At 36.9% G+C, this 21133-nt stretch overlaps 1 protein-coding gene across 10 annotated transcripts in view; it reads left to right on the top strand.

Moving 5' to 3' along the window:
• RYR2 (ryanodine receptor 2) overlaps positions 1-21133 on the top strand; it is a 382187-nt gene that overhangs the window by 122874 nt on the left and 238180 nt on the right. For 8 of the 10 annotated variants that reach the window (XM_038130396.1, XM_038130403.1, XM_038130400.1 and 5 more), the window contains exon 4: positions 13817-13837. The exons of the other annotated variants lie outside the window; for them this stretch is intronic. In XM_038130396.1, coding sequence (XP_037986324.1) covers positions 13817-13837 — 21 coding nt within the window. The remainder of the gene's footprint in view (positions 1-13816; positions 13838-21133) is intronic. 10 annotated transcript variants of the gene reach the window in all.

The following is a 21133-nucleotide window of genomic DNA, read 5'->3' as shown; positions in this document are numbered from 1 at the left end:
CCCAGTATTTATTTGCCCAGCAACTGTGCTATTCTAATACTGCATGCCATGAAGATTTGCTGGGCTTGGCAGCTCTGTCCTGTCCTCGTGGCTGGTAATGAAGATGTGAAACTTTGTCCATGCCAATATCAGCTCCTGAGGGCTGGTCTTCCAGAGAGCTGCAGGTTCCAAGCTGGAAGCAGACTTCTTTCTGTTTGATACTTTTGGGTATTCTCCCAACCCATCTGAAGAAGAACATTGGTGGTGGAAGGAAAAATCTGATTGTGGAATGAGTACTCAGTGGAGTACTCAGGCACTGTTGCAGTCTGACTTAGGGAGAACTGTAGCAAATTCAATTCTGCCATTGAAGCAGAATGGAAAAGTGAGAATTAAAACAAGAATTGGTTCAGATTCCATGTGGTCCAGGTTCCATGTGGTCCTAGGAAACAAACTGAGAATAGTTGGACTAAAAGTTGCTGACTGAATTTAAGCAATGTAGAAGTCACTGAAACTGGCACTTCTATATATTGAGCTGCCATGAGGACAGCTGAGAAATACTGGCAGAGAGATTAGCATGCGGAACTCAAGGTGTACTATTTGGCTTTTTACCTTGGATGAAAAAGAAGGGAATTGGTTGTTTTTATGTCTTTTGCCTATAGGTAAAATTGTAAAGGTATTATCCCTCTGCCATCTATAAGCTATAGCTTGTTAAAATGAAGTATGGCAACATACTGATGCTTTTTAGTAAAGATTCCCACTTAGTTCCTGAAAGAGTTTGGGGTTTTTTTGGTGAAATTTAAGCACAGCAAAATTGAAAATGATGCAGTTAAAATTATCTTCAGAATCAAATCCTTTTTTTTTTTTTGTCAGTAGTTGGAATTGATGTACTAAAGGCTATTTATGCAAAGTGATGAAAAGATGAACCCCACCAAATCCTCACATTTAGATGCTGTTCTAGAGCATTGAAGAGTCTCAGTTTTGCTGCTCAGTCCTATTTAAAGCTGAGATAGTTTCCTAAACCATTAATTTTGTTAATTCTACCAGATGTCTCAACACACTGAGTTTTTAAACCAGGCTGGTGTAGATAAGCAGCTGGAATCCATAAGCTAAGCTACTTGCATTTTTTTCTGATTTTGTTTGTCTTCATACCTCAGGACTGATTTATGCATGTGTTGAGGACCGTAGCTGATAAAAGCTACGCATAAAATAATGCTAGAAATTGGGTCCTAGGCATCTCAGATTACCCCTCCCCCATCTTTGTGTATCACATTGATTTTAGTAGATTCTTTAAATGTATTGATATGTTGTGACATATCAATATGTCACAATATTATGAAAATATTATATTGTGAAAATTGAATTAATATTTATTAGGTTAACTTTATGGTAGTGAATGTCAAAATGAATTGGATTTAATTGTTTTGTCTTTAGAAGAGTTTTTAATCAAAGTTTACTACAATGGCTGCACAACATGCTGGAATGAAACAAAATAGTGAGTGACCACACTCTCATCTACATGAGGCATTGCATGAGGCAGATTTGATGCTGAAAAGGTTATGGACATGAGAAAGACTGCATCATAAACCAGTGACATTTTTCTATTTGCCTTAAATTTGTTAACTTCTTTTTTTAAAGTTAGCATAATTTTTGAAAACACAAAAACCGTATACTTTAGCTTAGTAAAAAGTGTTTTGAGATATTAAATTTTCATCATTATATATGATTCTTGTCTGTTACAATTCTACTACTACTGGTTGTATAAAGTGCAGTTTTACATTAATCTCTCAGCTGAGGCAAGGCCTGCATAAAGTGATACTCAAACATAATATTCTCTGTTGCAATGTGCACAGCTGTAAGATGAATTATTTGTAAAGTCCAAGACCTTAAATTAAAGAAAACATAACTTCTACTTTTGTCCAGTTATATTGAGTTTGGAAGTAATAATTATGCAATGCTTTTAAAAAGACTGATTATACTCAATAAATACCTCATAATATATATGAAAATTCTCTATATCTCTATTTTTCTTGTAATGGCTTCTTATAAGGGTAGCTTCCTGAAATATTTGCCTAAGTTGGTTCAAAATTTAAAAAAGGAAGGATCCTTCTTTCCAACTCAGTGACTTATAATAGCAAATTAAAATAATATTTTGGTGAGTGGTGTAAAATGTTATCAGTGTAGGAAATGCATAGCAGTGCTACAGAGGCTGGCAGTGTGGAAAATGTTAATTCTGTCTGCAGTACTGTGTAGCAATAAATTAGACTCCTAACAGCTAGCTTGGTAGGATCTCAGCAGCTGGAGCTCTGAGATTACACATGGGATTCTCCCTCTTCAAATGTGCTCAGTGTGCTCAAACTCCAGGAGTTACCAATACCTTCTGTGGTAATTAAAGAAAACAACAAACCACCCTTATCCTCAAATTCAGTCAAGATTTTTGTAATGCAAGTTTGTTTTTAACTCTCCTTATCTTGCAGGGTTCAGCACCTTGGGGTGCTTTTGATTCTAATGGTGCTCCGTATGCATCATAGACTCCCATATTGTTTAAGTTTGGCTGTGAATGGTCCTCCCCAAAGGGGGTAACACTTGAACAACAGTGACAAGGGTAGCATTAAAAGAAGAGATAAAACTGGTGTAGTGAGACTGAGCAGGACTGAACAGGCTGGATTCCTGTCTTGAACAGGAAATGGAAAGGAATTGAGTTTGAGGAGGGGGTGGGTTCATCTCTGTATTACCTCTGTGGTGTGTCAGAGTTGCTCATAAACATGCACAATTTCTTGGTGCTGTCAGTGAACTCTGTTGCTGAGCACGTCTGGATAGGGGTGTTCTGCAGAAGGATTCATCTGCATGTGCTAATTGCATCTCTTCAGGGCAATAGGAATTTTGAATCCACGGTAGCTACATCACTGAGCAAATCTGTGATATCTTAGCAAAAATAATAGGTTTAGTGAGAACAGGTGTTATTTCACCTTGCCCTGTAACAACCATTTGTCTGTGGAGAAAATATTTCTTTGGATGCCCATCTGTTCCTTAGGGATTGTGGTAGTGTTGATTCACCAAGGTTTCTGGTTTTGTAATGCTTTGTTGGAGAGTCATCAAATGGTTTGTTTCAATTATTATAAGGAGACAAGTGCCTTCCAATCTGGTGAGTGTATCAGTCTTGTATCTAAATAATACCGCAGTGTGAGTGCTACATTATTTCAGGTCTAAAGTTAAAATACCTAGGTTTTGTTTCTCTCTTATCATAGAGAATTACCATTTTTAATTACTTATTAGGATGTTAACAACTCTTGAGTTGGGGGTAGAGGGAAGGAAAGTGAAAGAAATGAAGGGATTTAAGACCAGGAGTATTACATACACAGAGAGAGGCTGGGAATGGGGAGCAGCTGTGTAGGCAGAGGTGAGATTCTGTCCCTGGCCTCCAGAAGCCTTATTTGTAGCTGAGTCTGGGACCTGAGCACAGCAGAGAAACCCATGTGAGCAGTGAACCCCTGCTCTTCACAGGAACACTGACTTACCTTTTTGAGTGGTAGGATCATCCACCTGTAGACCGTGAGTTTGCCTCAGTGTGTGTCAGGATCACTCAGCTTTTCCTAAGCCTGGATTTTAGTTTTTAGTGTTTGAGTGGCCACTCTTGTGAGCAGAGCCTTGTTCCCTTAAGGTTCAGTCAGAACTGCAGGCTCTGGAACAGGGAAGGGAGCTGCCCCCCTGCCTGCAGCATCCTGTGCATCCAACCTGCCTAGCTGCCTCTGGCCTCTGTGGTGGGGAGTGGGTCCCACGCCAGCAGGATCCATTTTGGAGTGTTTGCAGGATCTCAGCAGCAGTTAAGGCTCCTGCTGTGTTCCTGCAGGCAGTCTGGATTGACTTCTTCCTCTTCAAAAGCATGCCTGATAAATATACATGTATACACACACACAGGCACACACACGCGCATACATTTAGGTTTGAAAAGAGGGAATGTGGTCTCTACTTCCTGACCTCTTTGTATGCACCTGTCCTTCATTTTTCAAGTGAAAATTAAAACCTGTGTTTTAGAGTACATGGTAAGTGAGAAGGGGAGGTATTATCCCCACATGGTTACATTTTTGATCTTGATCCATAATTTTTTTTAAAAAACGTGATAGTTGCTGAGCTCTGAAGATTGTCCTCCCTTTCCCCTGCAGTCTCCTCTTTCTGCCTAGGCTACAGTCTTTTTAGCATTTGCAAGTTTGACAGGTAGTCAAACTAACCCACTTAGTCTTTTAAATAATACCCATTCCCTCTGTGTATAAATAGATAAGGCATTGATTTCCCTTTTTATGAGATGGGGGTGAAAGCTCAAGCCTTATTTTTCTTTATGGAAATGATGTTCTTTTAAGTAAACAGCAAAGAAGAGAAACTTGACAAGAACAAAGGGTATTCAGGCTTCTGCTAGTAAACCTGTGTTCTAATTATGTTGGCTGGTGTCATCTGCTTCAGTTTGGAGAGTTCTGTATTGTTGTATGTGATTTTTGTAGTTAATGCTTGTTTTTGCAGATGCTGCTGAATGTGGATTGTGCTTGTAATGATGGTGGTACATGCAGCTTCCACTCCTGAGGCAGCCTTTGATAGCTGACAGTCTGTTGGCAAATATGCAGAACACTCACTTTTTTGGAAGATGTTTCTATTTAAAAAAAATATTGGGATGAGTCACAAGATAACGGTACGCAAATAGCAGAAGAAAAGCAACAAATTTGGAAATCCTGTTTTTCCTCACTGGTGATTATTTAATGTGGTAAATTGACATAGTCTAGTGTATATGTAGGTCATTTGGCAACAAGCTGTTTTAGTTATCTAGGTATTCATGCATTTTGGTCTTCCTGTAAAATTCCATTTCCAGGTGGTGTTTGTTTGTTAGTATATAAGTGATTTACTGAGTATAGCTTGGCTTCTTTAAAAGAACTTGTGCATTTGCCCAAATTTTAATAATGTCAGTAACTGATTAAATCCTTTGGCTGTTCCAAGAAATTTCAGGTGGAGTTTCATATTCTCTCTCCTCAGCCATATGTCACTATTTTTTAGGTATATTACTTAGGGAAATACAAAACTTTTGTCCTAAAGAAACAGCTTCTTGGTGGGTTTGGAGATCTTCAGAGGAACAGCTGAGGCAGCCAACATTTGCCTCTGCCCAGAAGAACACAGTTCTCTTTCTGTATGCTTTCATGGTATTACTGCAAGCAATATGAGACTCCAGTGCTTCTTGTGACTCTGAGTATTCCAAGATGCTGCAAAGTACAAAATAAAACATTTTAGGGAAGTGAGAGCTTTGTGTGGAAAACCACAGACTTGCTGAGTTTTGAGACTGCACAGCCTTTTTGTACCTCAGATGTCTGAGCCTACCCAGTTTGCTGAGTCCTTTCTCAACTCATTTATGCCATGGCGTGAGTTGAGAGAAGAAATAGCACATGCAATAAGCTTTCTACTGAGATTTCTTCTGAAATTCCAGTAACTTTTCCAACTTTTCCCAGTGAAATTATAATCATTTTCATAGATGAATTCAAGATTTCATTGTTTTTGATGTAAAAAGAGTAAAGAAAAATAATGCCTTAACACAAGTAAAAGCTTAAGCAAGAGATGAATGAAATAAACTGATTTGTGGATCTTCATGGTTAAAATTGATCATTTCTGCTTGATATAGTTTATCAGTGAAGTACAAAACTTATTTTGTTACATGCCCAAACATTTTTCTCTCATCTTATTCTTCCTCTTCCCTTTTTCATCCTAGCATCTTATTCACAGTGTCTTGTAACACAGGCCACTCTTTGAAACCTTTTGTAGATAGGATAGGATAGTGTTTAGAGGCTTTCTGTGTAACTTGACATATAAATCTCTTGAGGATTCAAAGGCTGCAAATATAGCTGTTGATTTAAATATAGTAGAGTAGGAAGTATTTTCTGAATTCTTTCTACATGCTTTTTCTGCTTGCATTTAAAACAGTTAGGAAATTTTGGTTCATAACCATCTCCATTTTATAGTCTAACTGCATTCTATAAATGGAAATTTCCTTTCTTTCGTTTCCTAATTCTGGCTGGATTTTTCATTTCCAGCAGTTTCTTTTTCTTTTGGCTTATTGGATCACTTCAAACTGAGAGCAAGACTGGACTAATCAAGAAGTCAAATTCAAGAGCCAAAATGGGATTGGGAATGTGATTATTAAAGGGAGTGTTGCAAACACGTAACATTCACTTGTGTCTAAGTGAAGACTTCAATCTGTGAGGAAGTGCTTAGCTAAAGGTTTCATTTGTTCTGCAGCTTGGTGTAACCAAATAAATAGGCTACTATTGAATTAATTGTCTTTCTAATATAAACCTGACACTGATTTTTGCACTGATTTTAGAGTACAACAATTAAAAAACAGGTATCTGCTTACTAGTATTGATAAACATTTTTTCTTTTTTTTTGTTAATTTCTTTTTATAGCTCTTATTTCCTTTATTTAGACTGTGATTTTTGGATCTGCTGCACATTTTTCCCTATCTTGTGAGACTGATTGTTTCTAGACATGGTTGTTTCATTCTTGTTAATAACAGGAGAGCTTAACTTTGGTGCAGAGCTGATTGACTTACTGACAGAGCTGCCTGCTTACTGACAATAATATCCATATTTTCTTTCCTTCCTTAGTAACATTACTTGTAGAATGTCTGTATTTTCTTCCAAATATCACAATCTTTGCCTTGCCCGCCCCTTCCCTTCCCCTACCCCCCAATCCAGTTATGTTAGAGAAGCACTGAAATGGATACAAAAATAACTCGTAGACAACATGAGAAGATAGGGATCAAAAAAATTATTTAAGAGTCTCAGTAATATTATGGTAAAGAAATTTAATTAAGGCTAGGAGTTTTTTCAGACTTGTGCGCTCATAAATCTATGTCAGACTTTATTAGGAGAATGAAAGCATTTGGTTGCGCACGTTGTGTGTGAATTCAAAGCTGAAGTGTTTCTGTAATATGAAAAAATTTAATTTCACAACCTCTACTCCAATAGTTGACAACTTCATTTTTCAGGAAAATGATGTCTGCAAAATAACCCATTGGTAAGGCAACGTTCTAGCTAAATTGCATCATGAGCTTATTAACTCCCATCTAATCATCCAGTCATGGCTGATTAATCACTCCTCCTGGTGCCTTGTTTTATTAAAATCTGTTTTCTGTGCCACTGACCAGCAAACTGCTGTCTAATTTCATGTGTAGGAAGTCTTTGCTGTGGATTAAAGTGAAGCTTGCCCTCTGATCTGAAAGGCTGTGTGAAGGAATCATCACATGCAAGTGTCTTGCATGTATAGTTATCCTTCTGTGTTTAAGGGATAGGGAAAATGTGTGCTTCCTCATAGAGCTGAAAAGCTTTCCTGTGCTTCGAAGACAGAATGGAGCCATTTTGGGATAGGAATGCAACTGTAGCTGGTGGATTTTTGAATATTCAAATCACCTATCTCCAACTGTGGAACTCTGAATTCATTAATTACTTTGTATTAGTAAGCAGCAAGATAACAGGGAGAGCTGGCAGCTTTGTCATTTTCCCAGCATGGGAGCAGGGTGAAAGTAATTTCATCTCTCATGCCAGCGGAAAGAGGTAACACCTCCCATTTCTTTTAATAAGTGTTCTGTATGTTAATGAATAAGCCAAGTTACCAAGGTACTTCCTTAAAAAAAACTATGAAGATTGGCAGTTAAATGCACTCTTGAAAATTTAAGCTCTCTGATTCACACTACAGTAGCCTAGTTAATAACCTATTTGAAAGCTAACAGCAGCTGCAAATATGACAGGCTGAAAATGTTTTCAGGTTTGCCAGAAGAACCCCCAACATGTAGGAAGGGTCAGAAATGAACCAGAGGTTTCTTCATATAACAAACCAGAGCTCTTTTACTTTCCTCTTACTGACCTGAAAGTTATCTTAATCAAACTTCTGGGTAAAAAGGCCAAGTTATAGCCTTTTTTTTCCTATACTTTGAGTTTTTTCATTAGTCTAAAGGTTGGCTACAGGTACCAGTCATAACTCACTGAAATAACAAAATGCAGTAATTTTCTTAATAAATTCTTTGAATAAGTCTTTATCAGATGGTGGCGTGTCATAAAGAGGGACAGAGTTGCTATGTCCAACAACTTTAGCTTGTACTTACTGCAAGGTTGGCCATCCCAGACTTTTGAGTTTACATGACCCAAGTGCTTCTTACTGCAAGGAAAGAAAGTGGCAGAAGGAAGAGGAAGAAGATCTCAGTGTTTAATGCTCTGTGGGTTTTTGTATCATGTAGATGGACATACATATTTGATACCAGTGGAAAACTTTATGAAAAGATGAGCTAGAGTCTTACTCTACTTAAAATGCTGACTACAGATTTTAGTGATGCCATACTGCTAATAGGAACAGGAAGTAAAACAATGGGAAAAAAAGCATGGAGCTTTTACAGAGAAACATGTACTGTCATTTCCTGCTCAGTGCACCTTATTTAGCATCAGAAGTGATTGTTAGCAGGCCATTTCAAATAAGGCACAAAAAATATATGGCTTGGCTTTGATCAACTGCACTTTGATCAACTGCAAGTACTGGAAAAGATCAAGAATGGCAGGCACAGTGCTTTTGCACTCTGCTTATCCTCAGGGTCAAGCAAGGACAGGAATAAAATCAGTATATATTTCAAATCACAGAATTGTGACACACAAATACTTCTGGCCTGGCACATGGGTCCTTCCTTAGTGTGTGCACCATGTTTGGGATGAGTATGTATGGCATGAAATAAAACATTTCTATTATCCTAGACAAGTTTCCTATTTTGGAGGTAGATAGCAGCAAGCCTTTTTCTGGCCTTACCATGGCCCTTGGAGCGCTTATGTGATCAAAGTTTTCTTTCTAGGATGATGGTCAGTAAAGAAATGATATTGGGGGAGAGAAGTTTGTTTCTACCCAGTTACATTTTCTGATCTAAGTTACGTGCAGAGAAGGAGTTAAAACAAGTAGGCATGAAAGCACAGCTGTTGAAGTGTCTTGATGACAAAAGTCTACACTGGAAGACAACCCTGGGCTGGAAGAGAAGGCACATCATTAATTAGCTTGTTAAATATTAAATTCAGAAAGTCGAGGTGTCGTTGAAGCTAATCAAATGTTGTAATAGAAGTAAAGAATACAATTCAATTTGGAATCTAGTTCAATTCTACTTATTCTCACCTTGCTTATCTTTAGTAAAGTTTTAGACAAAGATTTGGCTATATGTTCTCAGTTTTCCCAACAGAAAAATGAAAAATAAAAAATTGCAACTTTTAAAATAAGAGGTTGGTTTAGATAAATGAGTTTAAGGGCAAGGGAAGATAGAACATCTACTAGTGAATGGTATACATTTCTTCATTGAGATTTTAAACAATCCCTTGTGTGGATCATGGCAATATATTATAATTATCATGGCAGTTCTCATAAATACTTGTAGAGAATGTGATTATCCAGAGTCAGCTGAGATTCTCCTATACACTGTGAAACAGAATTCCTTAGTATTTTTGTGTGCTGCTCAAGAACATGAAAGAAAACAGAATGCAGAAGCCAGAATTAGGAATGGGACGTTGTTTTCATAGCTTAAAGTAGCTGACATTGTAGCTTTTGCACTCGTAATTAATGCCTCTGTATTAGTGGATATTCAGCACATGTTCTGTGATCTTGCTTTTTGTCAGATTTAAAAAATGAAAAAACTCCTCACAATGCCCGGAAGATCCCTCTTTGTTTCTCTGCAGTTAGTTCACGGCTCCTTATGGCAAGAGAAAGTAGGGGTAGCAGAATAACATTTCTGCTCTTTTATTTGGCTTTTATGTCTGGTTAGTGTAATTCTGGGTATCTGCAGTGCTTGGGAAAAAATGATGAAAAAAACAGCTTTCCAGTTTGGATTAAATGCATTTAAAATGAAAGCTTGACTGAAAAGATTGGAGCTCTGATGTGCCCCTGAAGAGAAGTCAGCAAGTGCAGATCACTCTGAGGTTTCTGAATTAGCATACCAGTAGATTATTAGGTTTTGGCTGTATGTTCTTCTTACTAGACCTACCTGAAATTTTAATGGAAGTATTAAGACTGTAGTATAGTGCTCTCTTCTAGTTCAAGGAGGGAGATTATTTCATCATTCTGAATGCTGTCTTTGATCTTTTGCTTGATTCTTAGAACAAAACTGGGAATCCTTGGGTTTATTTTTATAGCACTACTTGTATATTTTAGATGCCCAGATATATGGGTGCCATACCATTTTATTATCCACTGCTCTCTGGTTTCAAGTGTCATAATTTTTACTCATTAACTTAGGTTGATGGCTACTTGCTAGCAGTAGGCAGTGAAATAATTCTTTTGAGTTCAAATTAGTAGCTTTCTGTAAAATGATTATTGTAGTGTAAGTAGTTCACAGTCACTAAATAAATTCCAGAGATTATATATCCTTCAGTCTTTTGCTAACTCTGATGTTCTCATGGCAGGATAATAACTCCTGTACTTAGAATTGTCATATGGAAATGTACTCACTAGATTATGATATCCAGTGTTAGACAAGGTCATGTTCTTTTTTTTTTTTTTTTTCTCAGAAAATCTTTGAGTACCCAAGTACATGAAGAAAGAATATTTTTAAGTAGCACAGTGGCTTTGAGGTATACATGTTTTAATATGGATTCTGCATCCTCTGCTGGACAAAGTATTGTAAATCCAGATACTCTTTGGATAAAGAAAAGGAGAAAAAAAATCAGTATATACATACCTAAGCATTTTATTTTTCCAAAAAATGTGACTTAATGGTCAGGAGAGAAAATTAGCTGGATGAAAAAGAGTTATTGAATTTCAGGGATCTGGATTTTCTTTTTTTTTTTCTGACTAGGCAAAAATTCCTGTGCTTTATGAAAGAAATGATTATACTGTTCTTTTGGACTGTGTTTAATGTAATGTATGATTGAAATGAAGCAGTTACTGTGAGATACCATAGTGAGAGGTAACTTCAGAAGTGACTGCCGCTCCCTGCGTACCATATCCCCAGCCCTTCCTGAATTTTAAACCTTCCTAGACTAGTTGAAAGATCTACACCACCTAACAGGTGAACAATTCAGCAAAACCTGAGTTATTTATGTAGAACAGGTAATTTCAAGTCCAAGAACATTAAGTGCTCCAAAATAAAGAGGTAATAAAATGTGGTCTGGTAGAAGACAATGTTAGAATTTGTTTGCTTGTTTGTTCACTCTCTGGTGTGTGCGTGTGAATTTTCTGTTTGTTTTGTTTTGTTTTTTGGGATTTATTTATTTATTTATTTATTTATTTTTAATTCTCCCTTGGATTAATGACCAATGAATGTATAGCAAGAGAAGCTTTGAATCTTAGTGTTTCCTGAATTTGGATGGGTGCTGGGAAATCCAGGGCAAAAAGGTTCCTATGGCTTCTAGTTTTGAAGACAAAAGATGGAGGTGTCAGTGTGAGACAGAATCTGTATTTAGCTATGCTGTGAAGCATTTGCTTGCTTATTTTCTGAATCATAACTTAGATCTTAGGTACATGTGCTAGACTGAGATATTCACTGCTTCATTTCTGTTTGTGAGCTTTACATTTATTTTGTCTACATTAGGACAATTACTCTTGGATATGAGTAATCTTATGTATCTTCAGCTTTACCTAATCACTGTTCCTAGAAATTTCCAGATGAGTAAATACAATATTCTAGCATACTTCTGCCTTTTTCCTCCCCTAAATGGGATACTAAATGTCCATGTCACAAGTCTTCCAGAATAGGTTCCAAAACCAGAAAAAAATTTATCTCCATATGTTACACCAAAAAAATCTTATAATTTGTGACAAAGTGGTCTGTAAGAAAGAAATGTCTTCTTGTGACTTGAGTCACTCAAAGGACTCTTCTACAGATGAAACAGGAGCACAGCAGGACCTGGGAGGGCTCTGCCAAAGCTCACAGCAGAAGGCCAATAAAATACAGCTGTAATTACGTATGGAGGATTTTATTGTGCTGTGCACTGTACCACACTTTCAGAATCAGTCTCTTTGGATAAATTCATAGTCGTTCCCATGTAGGTGTCAAACTGTAGGGTTTGACAAGTGTACATGCACGGTTCAGGTGGCTGTCCTGAGAGACATTCTATTTAAACATGAATGTACCAATGCAGAATTACTGTGTGCAGTGTATAAATACTTGGGAAATATTGCACATAACTCATGAAGCTATCTGGTGCCCATTAAAATAAAGTGAATGTACAATTCAGCAATTATAAGGCAATGAATTGTAAAACTGATAATGGCTGTTGAGCTTTGAGTGGGTTCTCTGATAACAGTTGAGGCTGCCTTGTTCACTTTCACTTGGGGACAACAATTTCTTCTCAGAGCAGGGCAATAAAGCATGCATCACCTCTTTCTAGCATTGTCACACAGGCAAATTGCTTGCAGTGCTGTTTTCAGAGCATATAAAATTTTAACAAAACAAAGGATGTATCAAAGGCAAGGTAATAAAAGAAATACTTGTACATAAACCTAACTTGGCTATTCCTTACTCCTTTTTTTTAAGACAGTGTAGTTGCATTTAGATTTAAATCATTGCTTGCTTTTATAACTTGCCGACATCTTATCAAATAATTTCTTATCTTGTATCTGTTTTAATACATTTAGCTGATTTTGAAGAGGCATTTCTGCAGCTGTGGTTGATAACAAAATTCACAGTGAAGATTGCTAAGAAAATAAATAGGGGCAAATCAGAATTTTGTGTAGCACTCAACAAAAACATAAAGCTGCTCTTTAATTGAAATGTATATTAAAAGTGAGAAGGTTTACTTTCAATTGAGCTATTTTAACAGATGAGAACTAAATACATTGCCTTTATTACAGTAATTTCACAAGCAAGTTGACATCCAGATATTACTGGTTTTGAAAATTGCTCCTGCTTTTCTCTAAGCGATCTTAAATTATTAAAATTTTATGTAGCATTGGCTAACGAAAGGTCAATATGTGAATACAGTAAAAACACTGAAGGCATGATATTCTGCAGCATTTTCTGTGCAAAGTCCAGAGAGCAATCCACTACAGATATACTGCTCTGAGTGCCAACAAAATATTTAGTAGGTAGTGGCATACTAGCTGTTTTAGTAGCTGAATTGTGTTCTAGTAGATATTCTCAATCCTTTCTGAGACTGTAAGATAGTCCAAAGACTTTTTAGAGAGAGTAATTTAAAATCTGCTTCCTTAATGAGTCCTGAAACAGTTCTGTTAATATAAAACCCTAAGCTTTTGGAGTTATTCTCACTTTCCCTATAGAAGAAATGGATGACATTTTTATGTGCTGTTCCCTGTTCTTATGCAAGATATTCTCATATGCTGCAGGTTGTAGGGTCAGGGTTTTACAGGTTCCCCTAATTTTAACTTTAATATTATGGCATTCTTTAAAATGGCAAACCATGAATAGCAGCAACGAAACCTTTTCAAGTGAATGATGTTCACTAATGGCAGAGCTTTGCTTAAGAAGAAATGGAGAGATGATTTGTAGGATAATGTATTCTGCATTTTTGACTGGTTGGTACTGAATACAGTGTGGAAATAATTCAGCATCAGTCTTCCTTTGCTGCTTGTTATCTGATTTTAGATGGACATTTTTGACTTCTAGAATTTGAAGTGCTTTCCACGAAATAAAGATGGAAAGGGAGGTATTGGCATTTTAAAGAGAAGATGTCAGGAGAATATCTTCATTACTAGAAGCTATAGAATAGAATACATTTTCTTTCATACTAGATACATTTCTGAAAATATGAAATGTTAACTTCAAAATAGACTTTGATATGCTGTATTTAAGGAAAGAGATTTACTGATTTCTTGCTTTTTCTTTCTACAGCTAGTTGATGTGGAAAAATGGGTATGTGATTCTGTCTTTTATTCACTTGATCCCAAATGTTTCATGTTGCCACTGAGTCTAACCTGTCTGTTTTGATACCCTGTGTGTTCATGACCCTTCAACTTGCACGGCTCAAAAAAACAAAGAAAAAGTCGTGAATACATGATTATGTAAAATCTGGTCACTCCTGAATTGTCCTACCAAATTTCATGTTACCGCAGTGACTTTTATCTCTATAAATTTGATCACAGAGTCATGTAATATAAATGTATGATTATTGCCTTTTAGTTTTGAGCCCTGCTGTCTAATGTTATAACTCCATTCTGTAATCCACCCTGTCTTTTCCAGTATAGACACTGTAATCTTAAACTGCATGACAGTAAGATAGTTAATACTGCTAAATAATGTGTGATGCTGTGTGTAGCTGCAAATATACAAAATATATTTAGTGATGCAGAACAGCTGATACAGAATAAAAGCAATATTTCCTAGATCTTAGCAAATAAAGCACAATTGTCTGCTTAATGTGTTGTTAAGGCCTTTCCTAATGTGTCTGTGTGTACCATACATATTTGTTTGGGCATCTGATGTACCTCCCCTGTGTGGGACATGTTAATGTGTGTTTTTCTTCAATGTACTCTCTAACACCAATGTTATGTAAGAGTTAGTGGTCGTAAAATGTATGTAGAATTGTTTGTTGACCTTGAAAATATTTGAGGCCTCTCTGAAAGCTTGGACTATAATAGGTCTCCTTGGTTTCATGATACTTAGTTTGGGCTGCACATGACCAGAGGCACCCTCAGGTGTCCTCTGAAATATGGCCAGTAACATAGCTGCAGCACTGGTCACATTTTATTTCAGCCAGAAATTACAGAATTTTAATCTGTGATTATTACATCTTTATAGTAAGTAGTGACCCAAGTTAGAGCTTGTCTGAGACTTCTGTAGGTAAGTACATTGTTTAAATAGTGGCTTAGGCTTTTCAACACTGTTTCTACTGTACTCAAAAATATCTGTGTCATGTCACATACATAGGTAGACGTTTATAATATTTATTAAACAGTAACTGCAGTTAAGTATTAATTTTTGCTAATTGTATCAGTATGACAGCATTATCCATATTCTGTGGATCTGGTATTTATGACAACCATCAATTGTTATGCAATTGATTTTAAGGGTTTTTAAGACATACTGATGGTCATGTTATCTTTTCATTTTGTCCAATTCATAATTATCATAGAGAAAGCTTGGTCATACATCTTTAGATTCTGTTGTTTTATTCCTGTAAAGAATTTTACTAGAAAGAGAAAAAACAGCAATAAAAAACATGCTCAGTACTATACAGACACCTCTCCTCATACTCCACAACGCATGAAATATTATATGCCAGAAGTTTATTGGTGACACTGACGTGGCTTATTTTTGACTGAAGCATTCATAATCTGTTCATGGAAAATGCAGGATTACTTGCATAAATAGAAATCAGAAAATCAGAACTGCTGTTTTGGTGGTTTGGCTATGTTTTGGTGGGGGTTTTTTTGGGTTTTTTGGGTTGGGTTTTTTTTGTATTTTTGGTGGGTTTTTTTTTTTTTTTTTGCTTGTTTTTGTTAAATTCAGAACTTAGTAACATCAAAATATTGCTTCAGAAAGACTGCTTCCTCGAAACGTGTCCTTAAACCATTTTAAAAAGAGCTGGTTCCCATGAGAGCAAAGCTAAATGTGTCATTCCAAGTTAAATTGGGTGAAGACTTTTCCTAATAGACTGATTCTATAATCCAGACAACCTTTCTGATGGGGGTGGAATGCATACTGGCTTTACTTCGTACATAAAATTATTCTCTCTCAGATGAAGCTCCAGTCTGGCCTGTAAAGCAGCTTTTAACTCCCTCTGTAACTCCAGAGTGTTACCAGAGGTCTTGTGGTGGACTGGAGGTGCAGTGAATTAATGCAGCAGAAAGCTGGCTGCTATAAAGCTGCATGCTCCCTGGGGCAGACACCTCACTCTAACACATGTATTTCTTGGTAAGCCATTTTCCAGCATAGAGCACACAAGGTTAATGCTGGTGTGTTTAGTTATATCTGTCTGTGGAAACTATAAAGCCCAAGCCCAGAGAGAAGTTTCATGTCAAATTAATGAACAAATTAGTAGCTGAGCCTTGCTGTAAGCGGTTTCATGCTGTTCAAAGGATGTGCTAAAGTCATTCACTTCTGAGCTGTTCTAGCCTATGAAGTGTACTAACAAAAGTTTTAGAAGAAATTACTCAGGTTCCTGTGCACTTCTGTCAAATGACTATAATTCTTGTGATTTTGTTCCAAAATATTTATTCTACTGAAGGGATGTGCTCTCAGTTGAAGCTGGGTATAAATTAAATGGCTTCAAGATGCTTGTTGAATTCTTGGCTTCATGCTTCTGTTTCTGGGCAGGTATGAGTGTGAAGGCTTGTAGATCTGCTTCAGTGCAGAATCAAATAGATTAGAGACATCTTGCCCAATGTAAAACCTAGTGGAAGTAAGGCATCCTGGTTCCCATTTCATATCTGAAAATGGCTTTTCTGCTTTTTATAAAACTGCCAAGGTGGGGAACCCTCAGTATTTGATCAAAGGGATTTATTAAATTTGAACCAAAATTTAGAAGACCCTGAATGTATTTTCTTTACAGAGAAAATGACAGTAATACAGTAAGATGAAACCGAATAACACATAGTGAAAGGATTTCCTTTAATCTCCCTGCCATTTTTTTCTCATGCAATGTATTTATGAAATAAGGGAAATAATCTTGAAATGTGTTTTTCTGTGAATTAGCAATGTGCTTGCAAATTTGTGATCTCAAGGGAAGTGTTGTATGCTTGCATACAACAGGACTAATGTACTTATAAAAGCACCTGAGTGTCTGCCTTGGCTTTCAGGATAACTGCTTAGCTCTACAACAGTTTTCAGTGCAAGGATGAGAAATTTTCTTCGGTATCTCTGATGATGTAATAATTTGGCCTTTTTTACACATTTGACTGCATCTAGTTGGTAATTTTTTTTGAAAATTTGGCATTGAGAGCCATCCAGAATTATTGTTTTCAGGAGGGATTACCCTGAAGAGCTTTTTACCTGAAAGGAAATGAAGTGAGTTGTTTCTTAAATTCAGAGTGCAAGATACAAGAATTTTCATGTTTACCCTGGCTGATGGCAAAGCTGTGCTAGTTACAACATTGTAGGATTGCCCTCAGTTTTTGAGACAGAGAAACATCTTCTGCTGAGGGTAATGGTAAATTTTTTTTCTCTTTGCCTCAAGTATAGTAACTATGTTAGCTCAGTTTTATGCCACTAGTGAAGTTAATTTTCAATTTCTTTGGAGAAAAGAAACTTGCAGAGTAAGAAAACCCACTTTAGACATTTTTCAAAAGAATTGCTTTCATTACCGAGACTTCTAAGCTGAGAAGTAGTGAATAAATTCTCACTTTGATTGTGTGGACTGGATAAATGTAACAAATGGAGTTTGACTAGTGGAAACAACCTAGAGTTCTTGTGGAGTGGTTGGAGTGAGCCACAAAACAAGGCTTCATCAAGGGAAATGATTCAAGTAATACATCTTCAGTTCTATTAAAGTAATTAAGTGCACATCAGTACTTTATAATCAGTATGGTTTTCAAGCATTAAATGAATTATAGAAGGAAAATTTTTTCTTATAATTTCTTGCTCACACTTAGTTAATTTGCTTAAATATGGATTGATGTTTTCATATTGCTGTGGGAAAATACATTATTTGTGCACAAATATTTAATCCTCAAATATAAAGAATTTGCATTCAAACTTTAGATATAACATAGACTGCAGAGGTGGCTCAATGTAGGGAGTAATATGAGCAGTGTTAACTCAGTTTCATCTACTGAGAGCTCAGTTCTAATACACATCTTGAAGGAAAATGTGAGATAATACTGTGTGATGTTAAAGTGAACAGGCATATCAAAATGGAGTGACTATGGAAATGCTGCTTAAAATGTCACACCTACTGTGATAGTTTCAACCACATCTGTAATTCCATCCTTAGTGTATTGTATATTTTAGCAGATGCTGATTGCAGCCCAAGTCCAATTCACATCAGCAAAAAAACCCTAATAAAAAAAAATTTCTAAGTACACTTTTTAATTTCAAAAGAAATCTGTGTGCAAATTGATTAAAACTTATCTCAATCAAATAGTGACTTTCCAAATGTATGCTAGAGTTTCTTTGGTGTTTCTCCTTCAGTCCCTATTATAGATCTGAAAATTCAAGGTGTGTTCTATGTAGCAATAGTAATTTCTGTGAATTATGGCAAACTGTCTCAGTTTACTTGTTTTCAGTACTTGTTGGATAGGTTGGTGTAAAGAGCTAATATTTCTAAGTAGCAAATGGAATGCTATAAAAATTGTACAAAAAGATAAAGTCAGGAGATTATGTCTAAATTAAATTTTAGCAAAAAATTTAATTAAAAAATCCAAATAAAATAGAAAGCATATTTTTTCTCTTTGCACTAGCCAGAAAGCCCAAGAATTAAGGTGAAATTATGATTAATTAGGATAGTAAGTGATAAGCTTCTTGAAAGCTGTCTAAGGAGCCGAGGAATGTAAAGACTTCAAACAGCTGTAAATATTTATATTAAAAACTCATCCTAAGTGTACTCAGATAAACCTTCAGTAGGTTTTAAATATAAATTATTTCCTTTATTTTGAGAAAGAGGAAGGAATTAGGAGGGTGAATAGAATGATGGGTGTTATGTTCCTCAAATATAATGATTTGAAATTCTGCAAAGACTTCTTTATTACTTTTCCTTTTTCAAGTCCTGTTCCAAGCCAGTCAGGTATTCCAGCTGCTGAGTGCTCAGTTTAATTCCTTCATGAGGATATTTATTTGAAACTAAGCACTCAGATAATTATTTGTCCCCAAAAGGTCAGATATCATATGCAACTGAAGACTTAATCAGAGGAATATGATTATCCTGTTGTTGGTTATGTTCAATTACCACTCCTACCTCTCAGGACAACTTCTGAAAAAATTGGACACTAAAGAAACAGCATTAAAAATTAGAGGACACTGATGTCTTCAATAAGAGAAGGAGAAAGTGGTAATTGCAATGCATTTAGTCGTCAAATTTGCATTGGTTTCTCTTGTACAGGATTTACTGTACTCACTGATCACTCACTCCCCTCACCCCAGTCACAGTGGAGTGCTCTTGCCACTCATTCCTAGTCAGCCTCACTTTGACCTCCAATACAGTCAGTTGTTGGGATCTCCCTGTCACTCCAGAAATACAGATAGGAATTGAAGGTAATACAACTGTACAGTGGTGTAAACTAGAGCCTTTTACCCCTGTGGGTCTGATGAGACAGACCATTGGATCCACACAGTTCCAGTAAAGTCCAGAAAAGTCCAATTGTCCCTTTCATCCATCTTTCTGTGGGCAAGGTCCTTGTAGTCCTAGGAATAGTTTCGACTACTCACTGCTTGTAAATATGAATCAGAAGTTCCTTCAATTAAGAGTAAGATCAGCCCTTCTGCTCTGGGGAATTTCCCACAGGAAACTGGACCAGCAATTTTCCAACACAGGAGCTGGAACGTGACAATGGGCTTACCTAGACACTAGACAGCAGCTGAAATATTTTCACACATCTCACAGCTCACTCAGGGAAAGAGATCAGTGGTTGGCACCTCATTTGTGAATTTTTGCTCTTCCTTCTCCCTTATCAGTGTCTGCCTCTCTTCCTCCTCCTGTTCTTGTCATGGCCCTGCTTTGGGTCAATCTGTTTTGTCCATTTTTTTCCTCCTTCTCCCTCTTAGAAGATGCTCTTTCATCCCTTACTAAATGACCTCACTTTTGCTTCCAATATTTCTTTCTATGTACTGAGAAGACTGATGCTGGCATGTGTTTGTTCTTTGGTTCCGCTGCAGTGCCAGGGGTGGGGTAGCCCCAAGAGCCTTTTGCCATCAGATCCAGAGACCTTCTCTGCCCCTTGAGGGTACTGAATGATGTTGGACAGGGCTCAGTAGACCTGAGTCAGGCCCAAGCATGTGATTTGTGTCTTTTTGGAATTGCCGGGATGACAGAATACTTTTTCCAAGTATTTTACTAGTTTTTCAGGATTCTGCACTTGTTCAGAGGTGTAATTACAAAATGTTGGAGGTGACCATCGTCCTAGGCACTTGCATATTCTATACCACACACCCTGCCACTCATCACTAGCCAGCCTCAGTGCAGATCTGTGGGTGGTATTCTTAAATAGTTATTTAACCTTAAACAAGATCTGAAACACATTCAGGAGCTGTAGCAGTAGGAACATGCTGGTTTGAACATCCTGAGAATATTCAGAATTCTCAAGTGCTATTGTAATTAGCCTGGAGAAGGGGAAGATGGAAGAAGCATCTACCCCATGTATTGACTCTCCTTGAAGTAAAGACAAAAGGTGTAATTATTACTAGTTTCCAGTAGATGGTTGCTGGAAAACAGAGGTGGTGGCAATGCTGTGTACAAACTCCAGGTTAGTCTCACAACCTTCAATTTAACCTATCCTAATGCAGTGTTACAAAATACAACAAAATAATGGCATTAATCCAGCCCCTAGAAGTGATAAGCAGCATGGCAGGGAACACATACCACAAGTAAGATGTTACATAACTCAACTTTGAGAACAGGTACAGCAGCTGTAAGAAAGATTGCCTTTTTATCAAGGCCTGGTAGGGTTTGATAGTTTTAATCTGAAAAAGAGTTATTCTATATTAGATATAAAGAAGTTTTTATGATGAGAGTGGTGAGACACTGGAACAGGTTGCCCACAGAGGTGGTGGATGCCCCACTTATGGAAACATTCAAGGTGAGATTGGATGAAACTCTGTGCTACCTGTTCTAGTTGAAGATGTCCCTGCTCACTGTGGGGGTTGGGACTAGATAATCTTTAAAGGTCCCCTGCAACCCAAAACATTCTATGATTCTCCATTTCCATGGACTCTGAGAACAAAATAAATCAACATTGTAACCAGAGACTAATAAACTAATAAAATCAATGCTTATAAATAGTTTTAATAGCGTGCTCTGGTCAGATCTATTGTTATCTCAACCCTTTGTGCCTCATTTTGGGGTTCAGAAAGGATTGATGGGGTTTAAATCTGCAGGCAGTTAAACACCACGCTGTCTGGCTCACTGGCTCCCCACTCACCAATAGGATGAAGGCAAGAACTGAGAGGAAAAAAAAGTAAAGTTTGTGGGTTGAGATAAGGACAGCTTAATAGGACTGAAAACAAAATAATAATAATCATAATGAAAAAAATAATTAGAATATTCAAAGGAAGTGTTGC

This window comes from Motacilla alba, chromosome 3 (genome assembly GCF_015832195.1).
Source record: "Motacilla alba alba isolate MOTALB_02 chromosome 3, Motacilla_alba_V1.0_pri, whole genome shotgun sequence".
Taxonomy (NCBI): domain Eukaryota; kingdom Metazoa; phylum Chordata; class Aves; order Passeriformes; family Motacillidae; genus Motacilla; species Motacilla alba.
The sequence above is the reverse complement of the archived record's forward strand: the minus strand, read 5'-3'. Positions and strand labels throughout refer to the sequence as shown.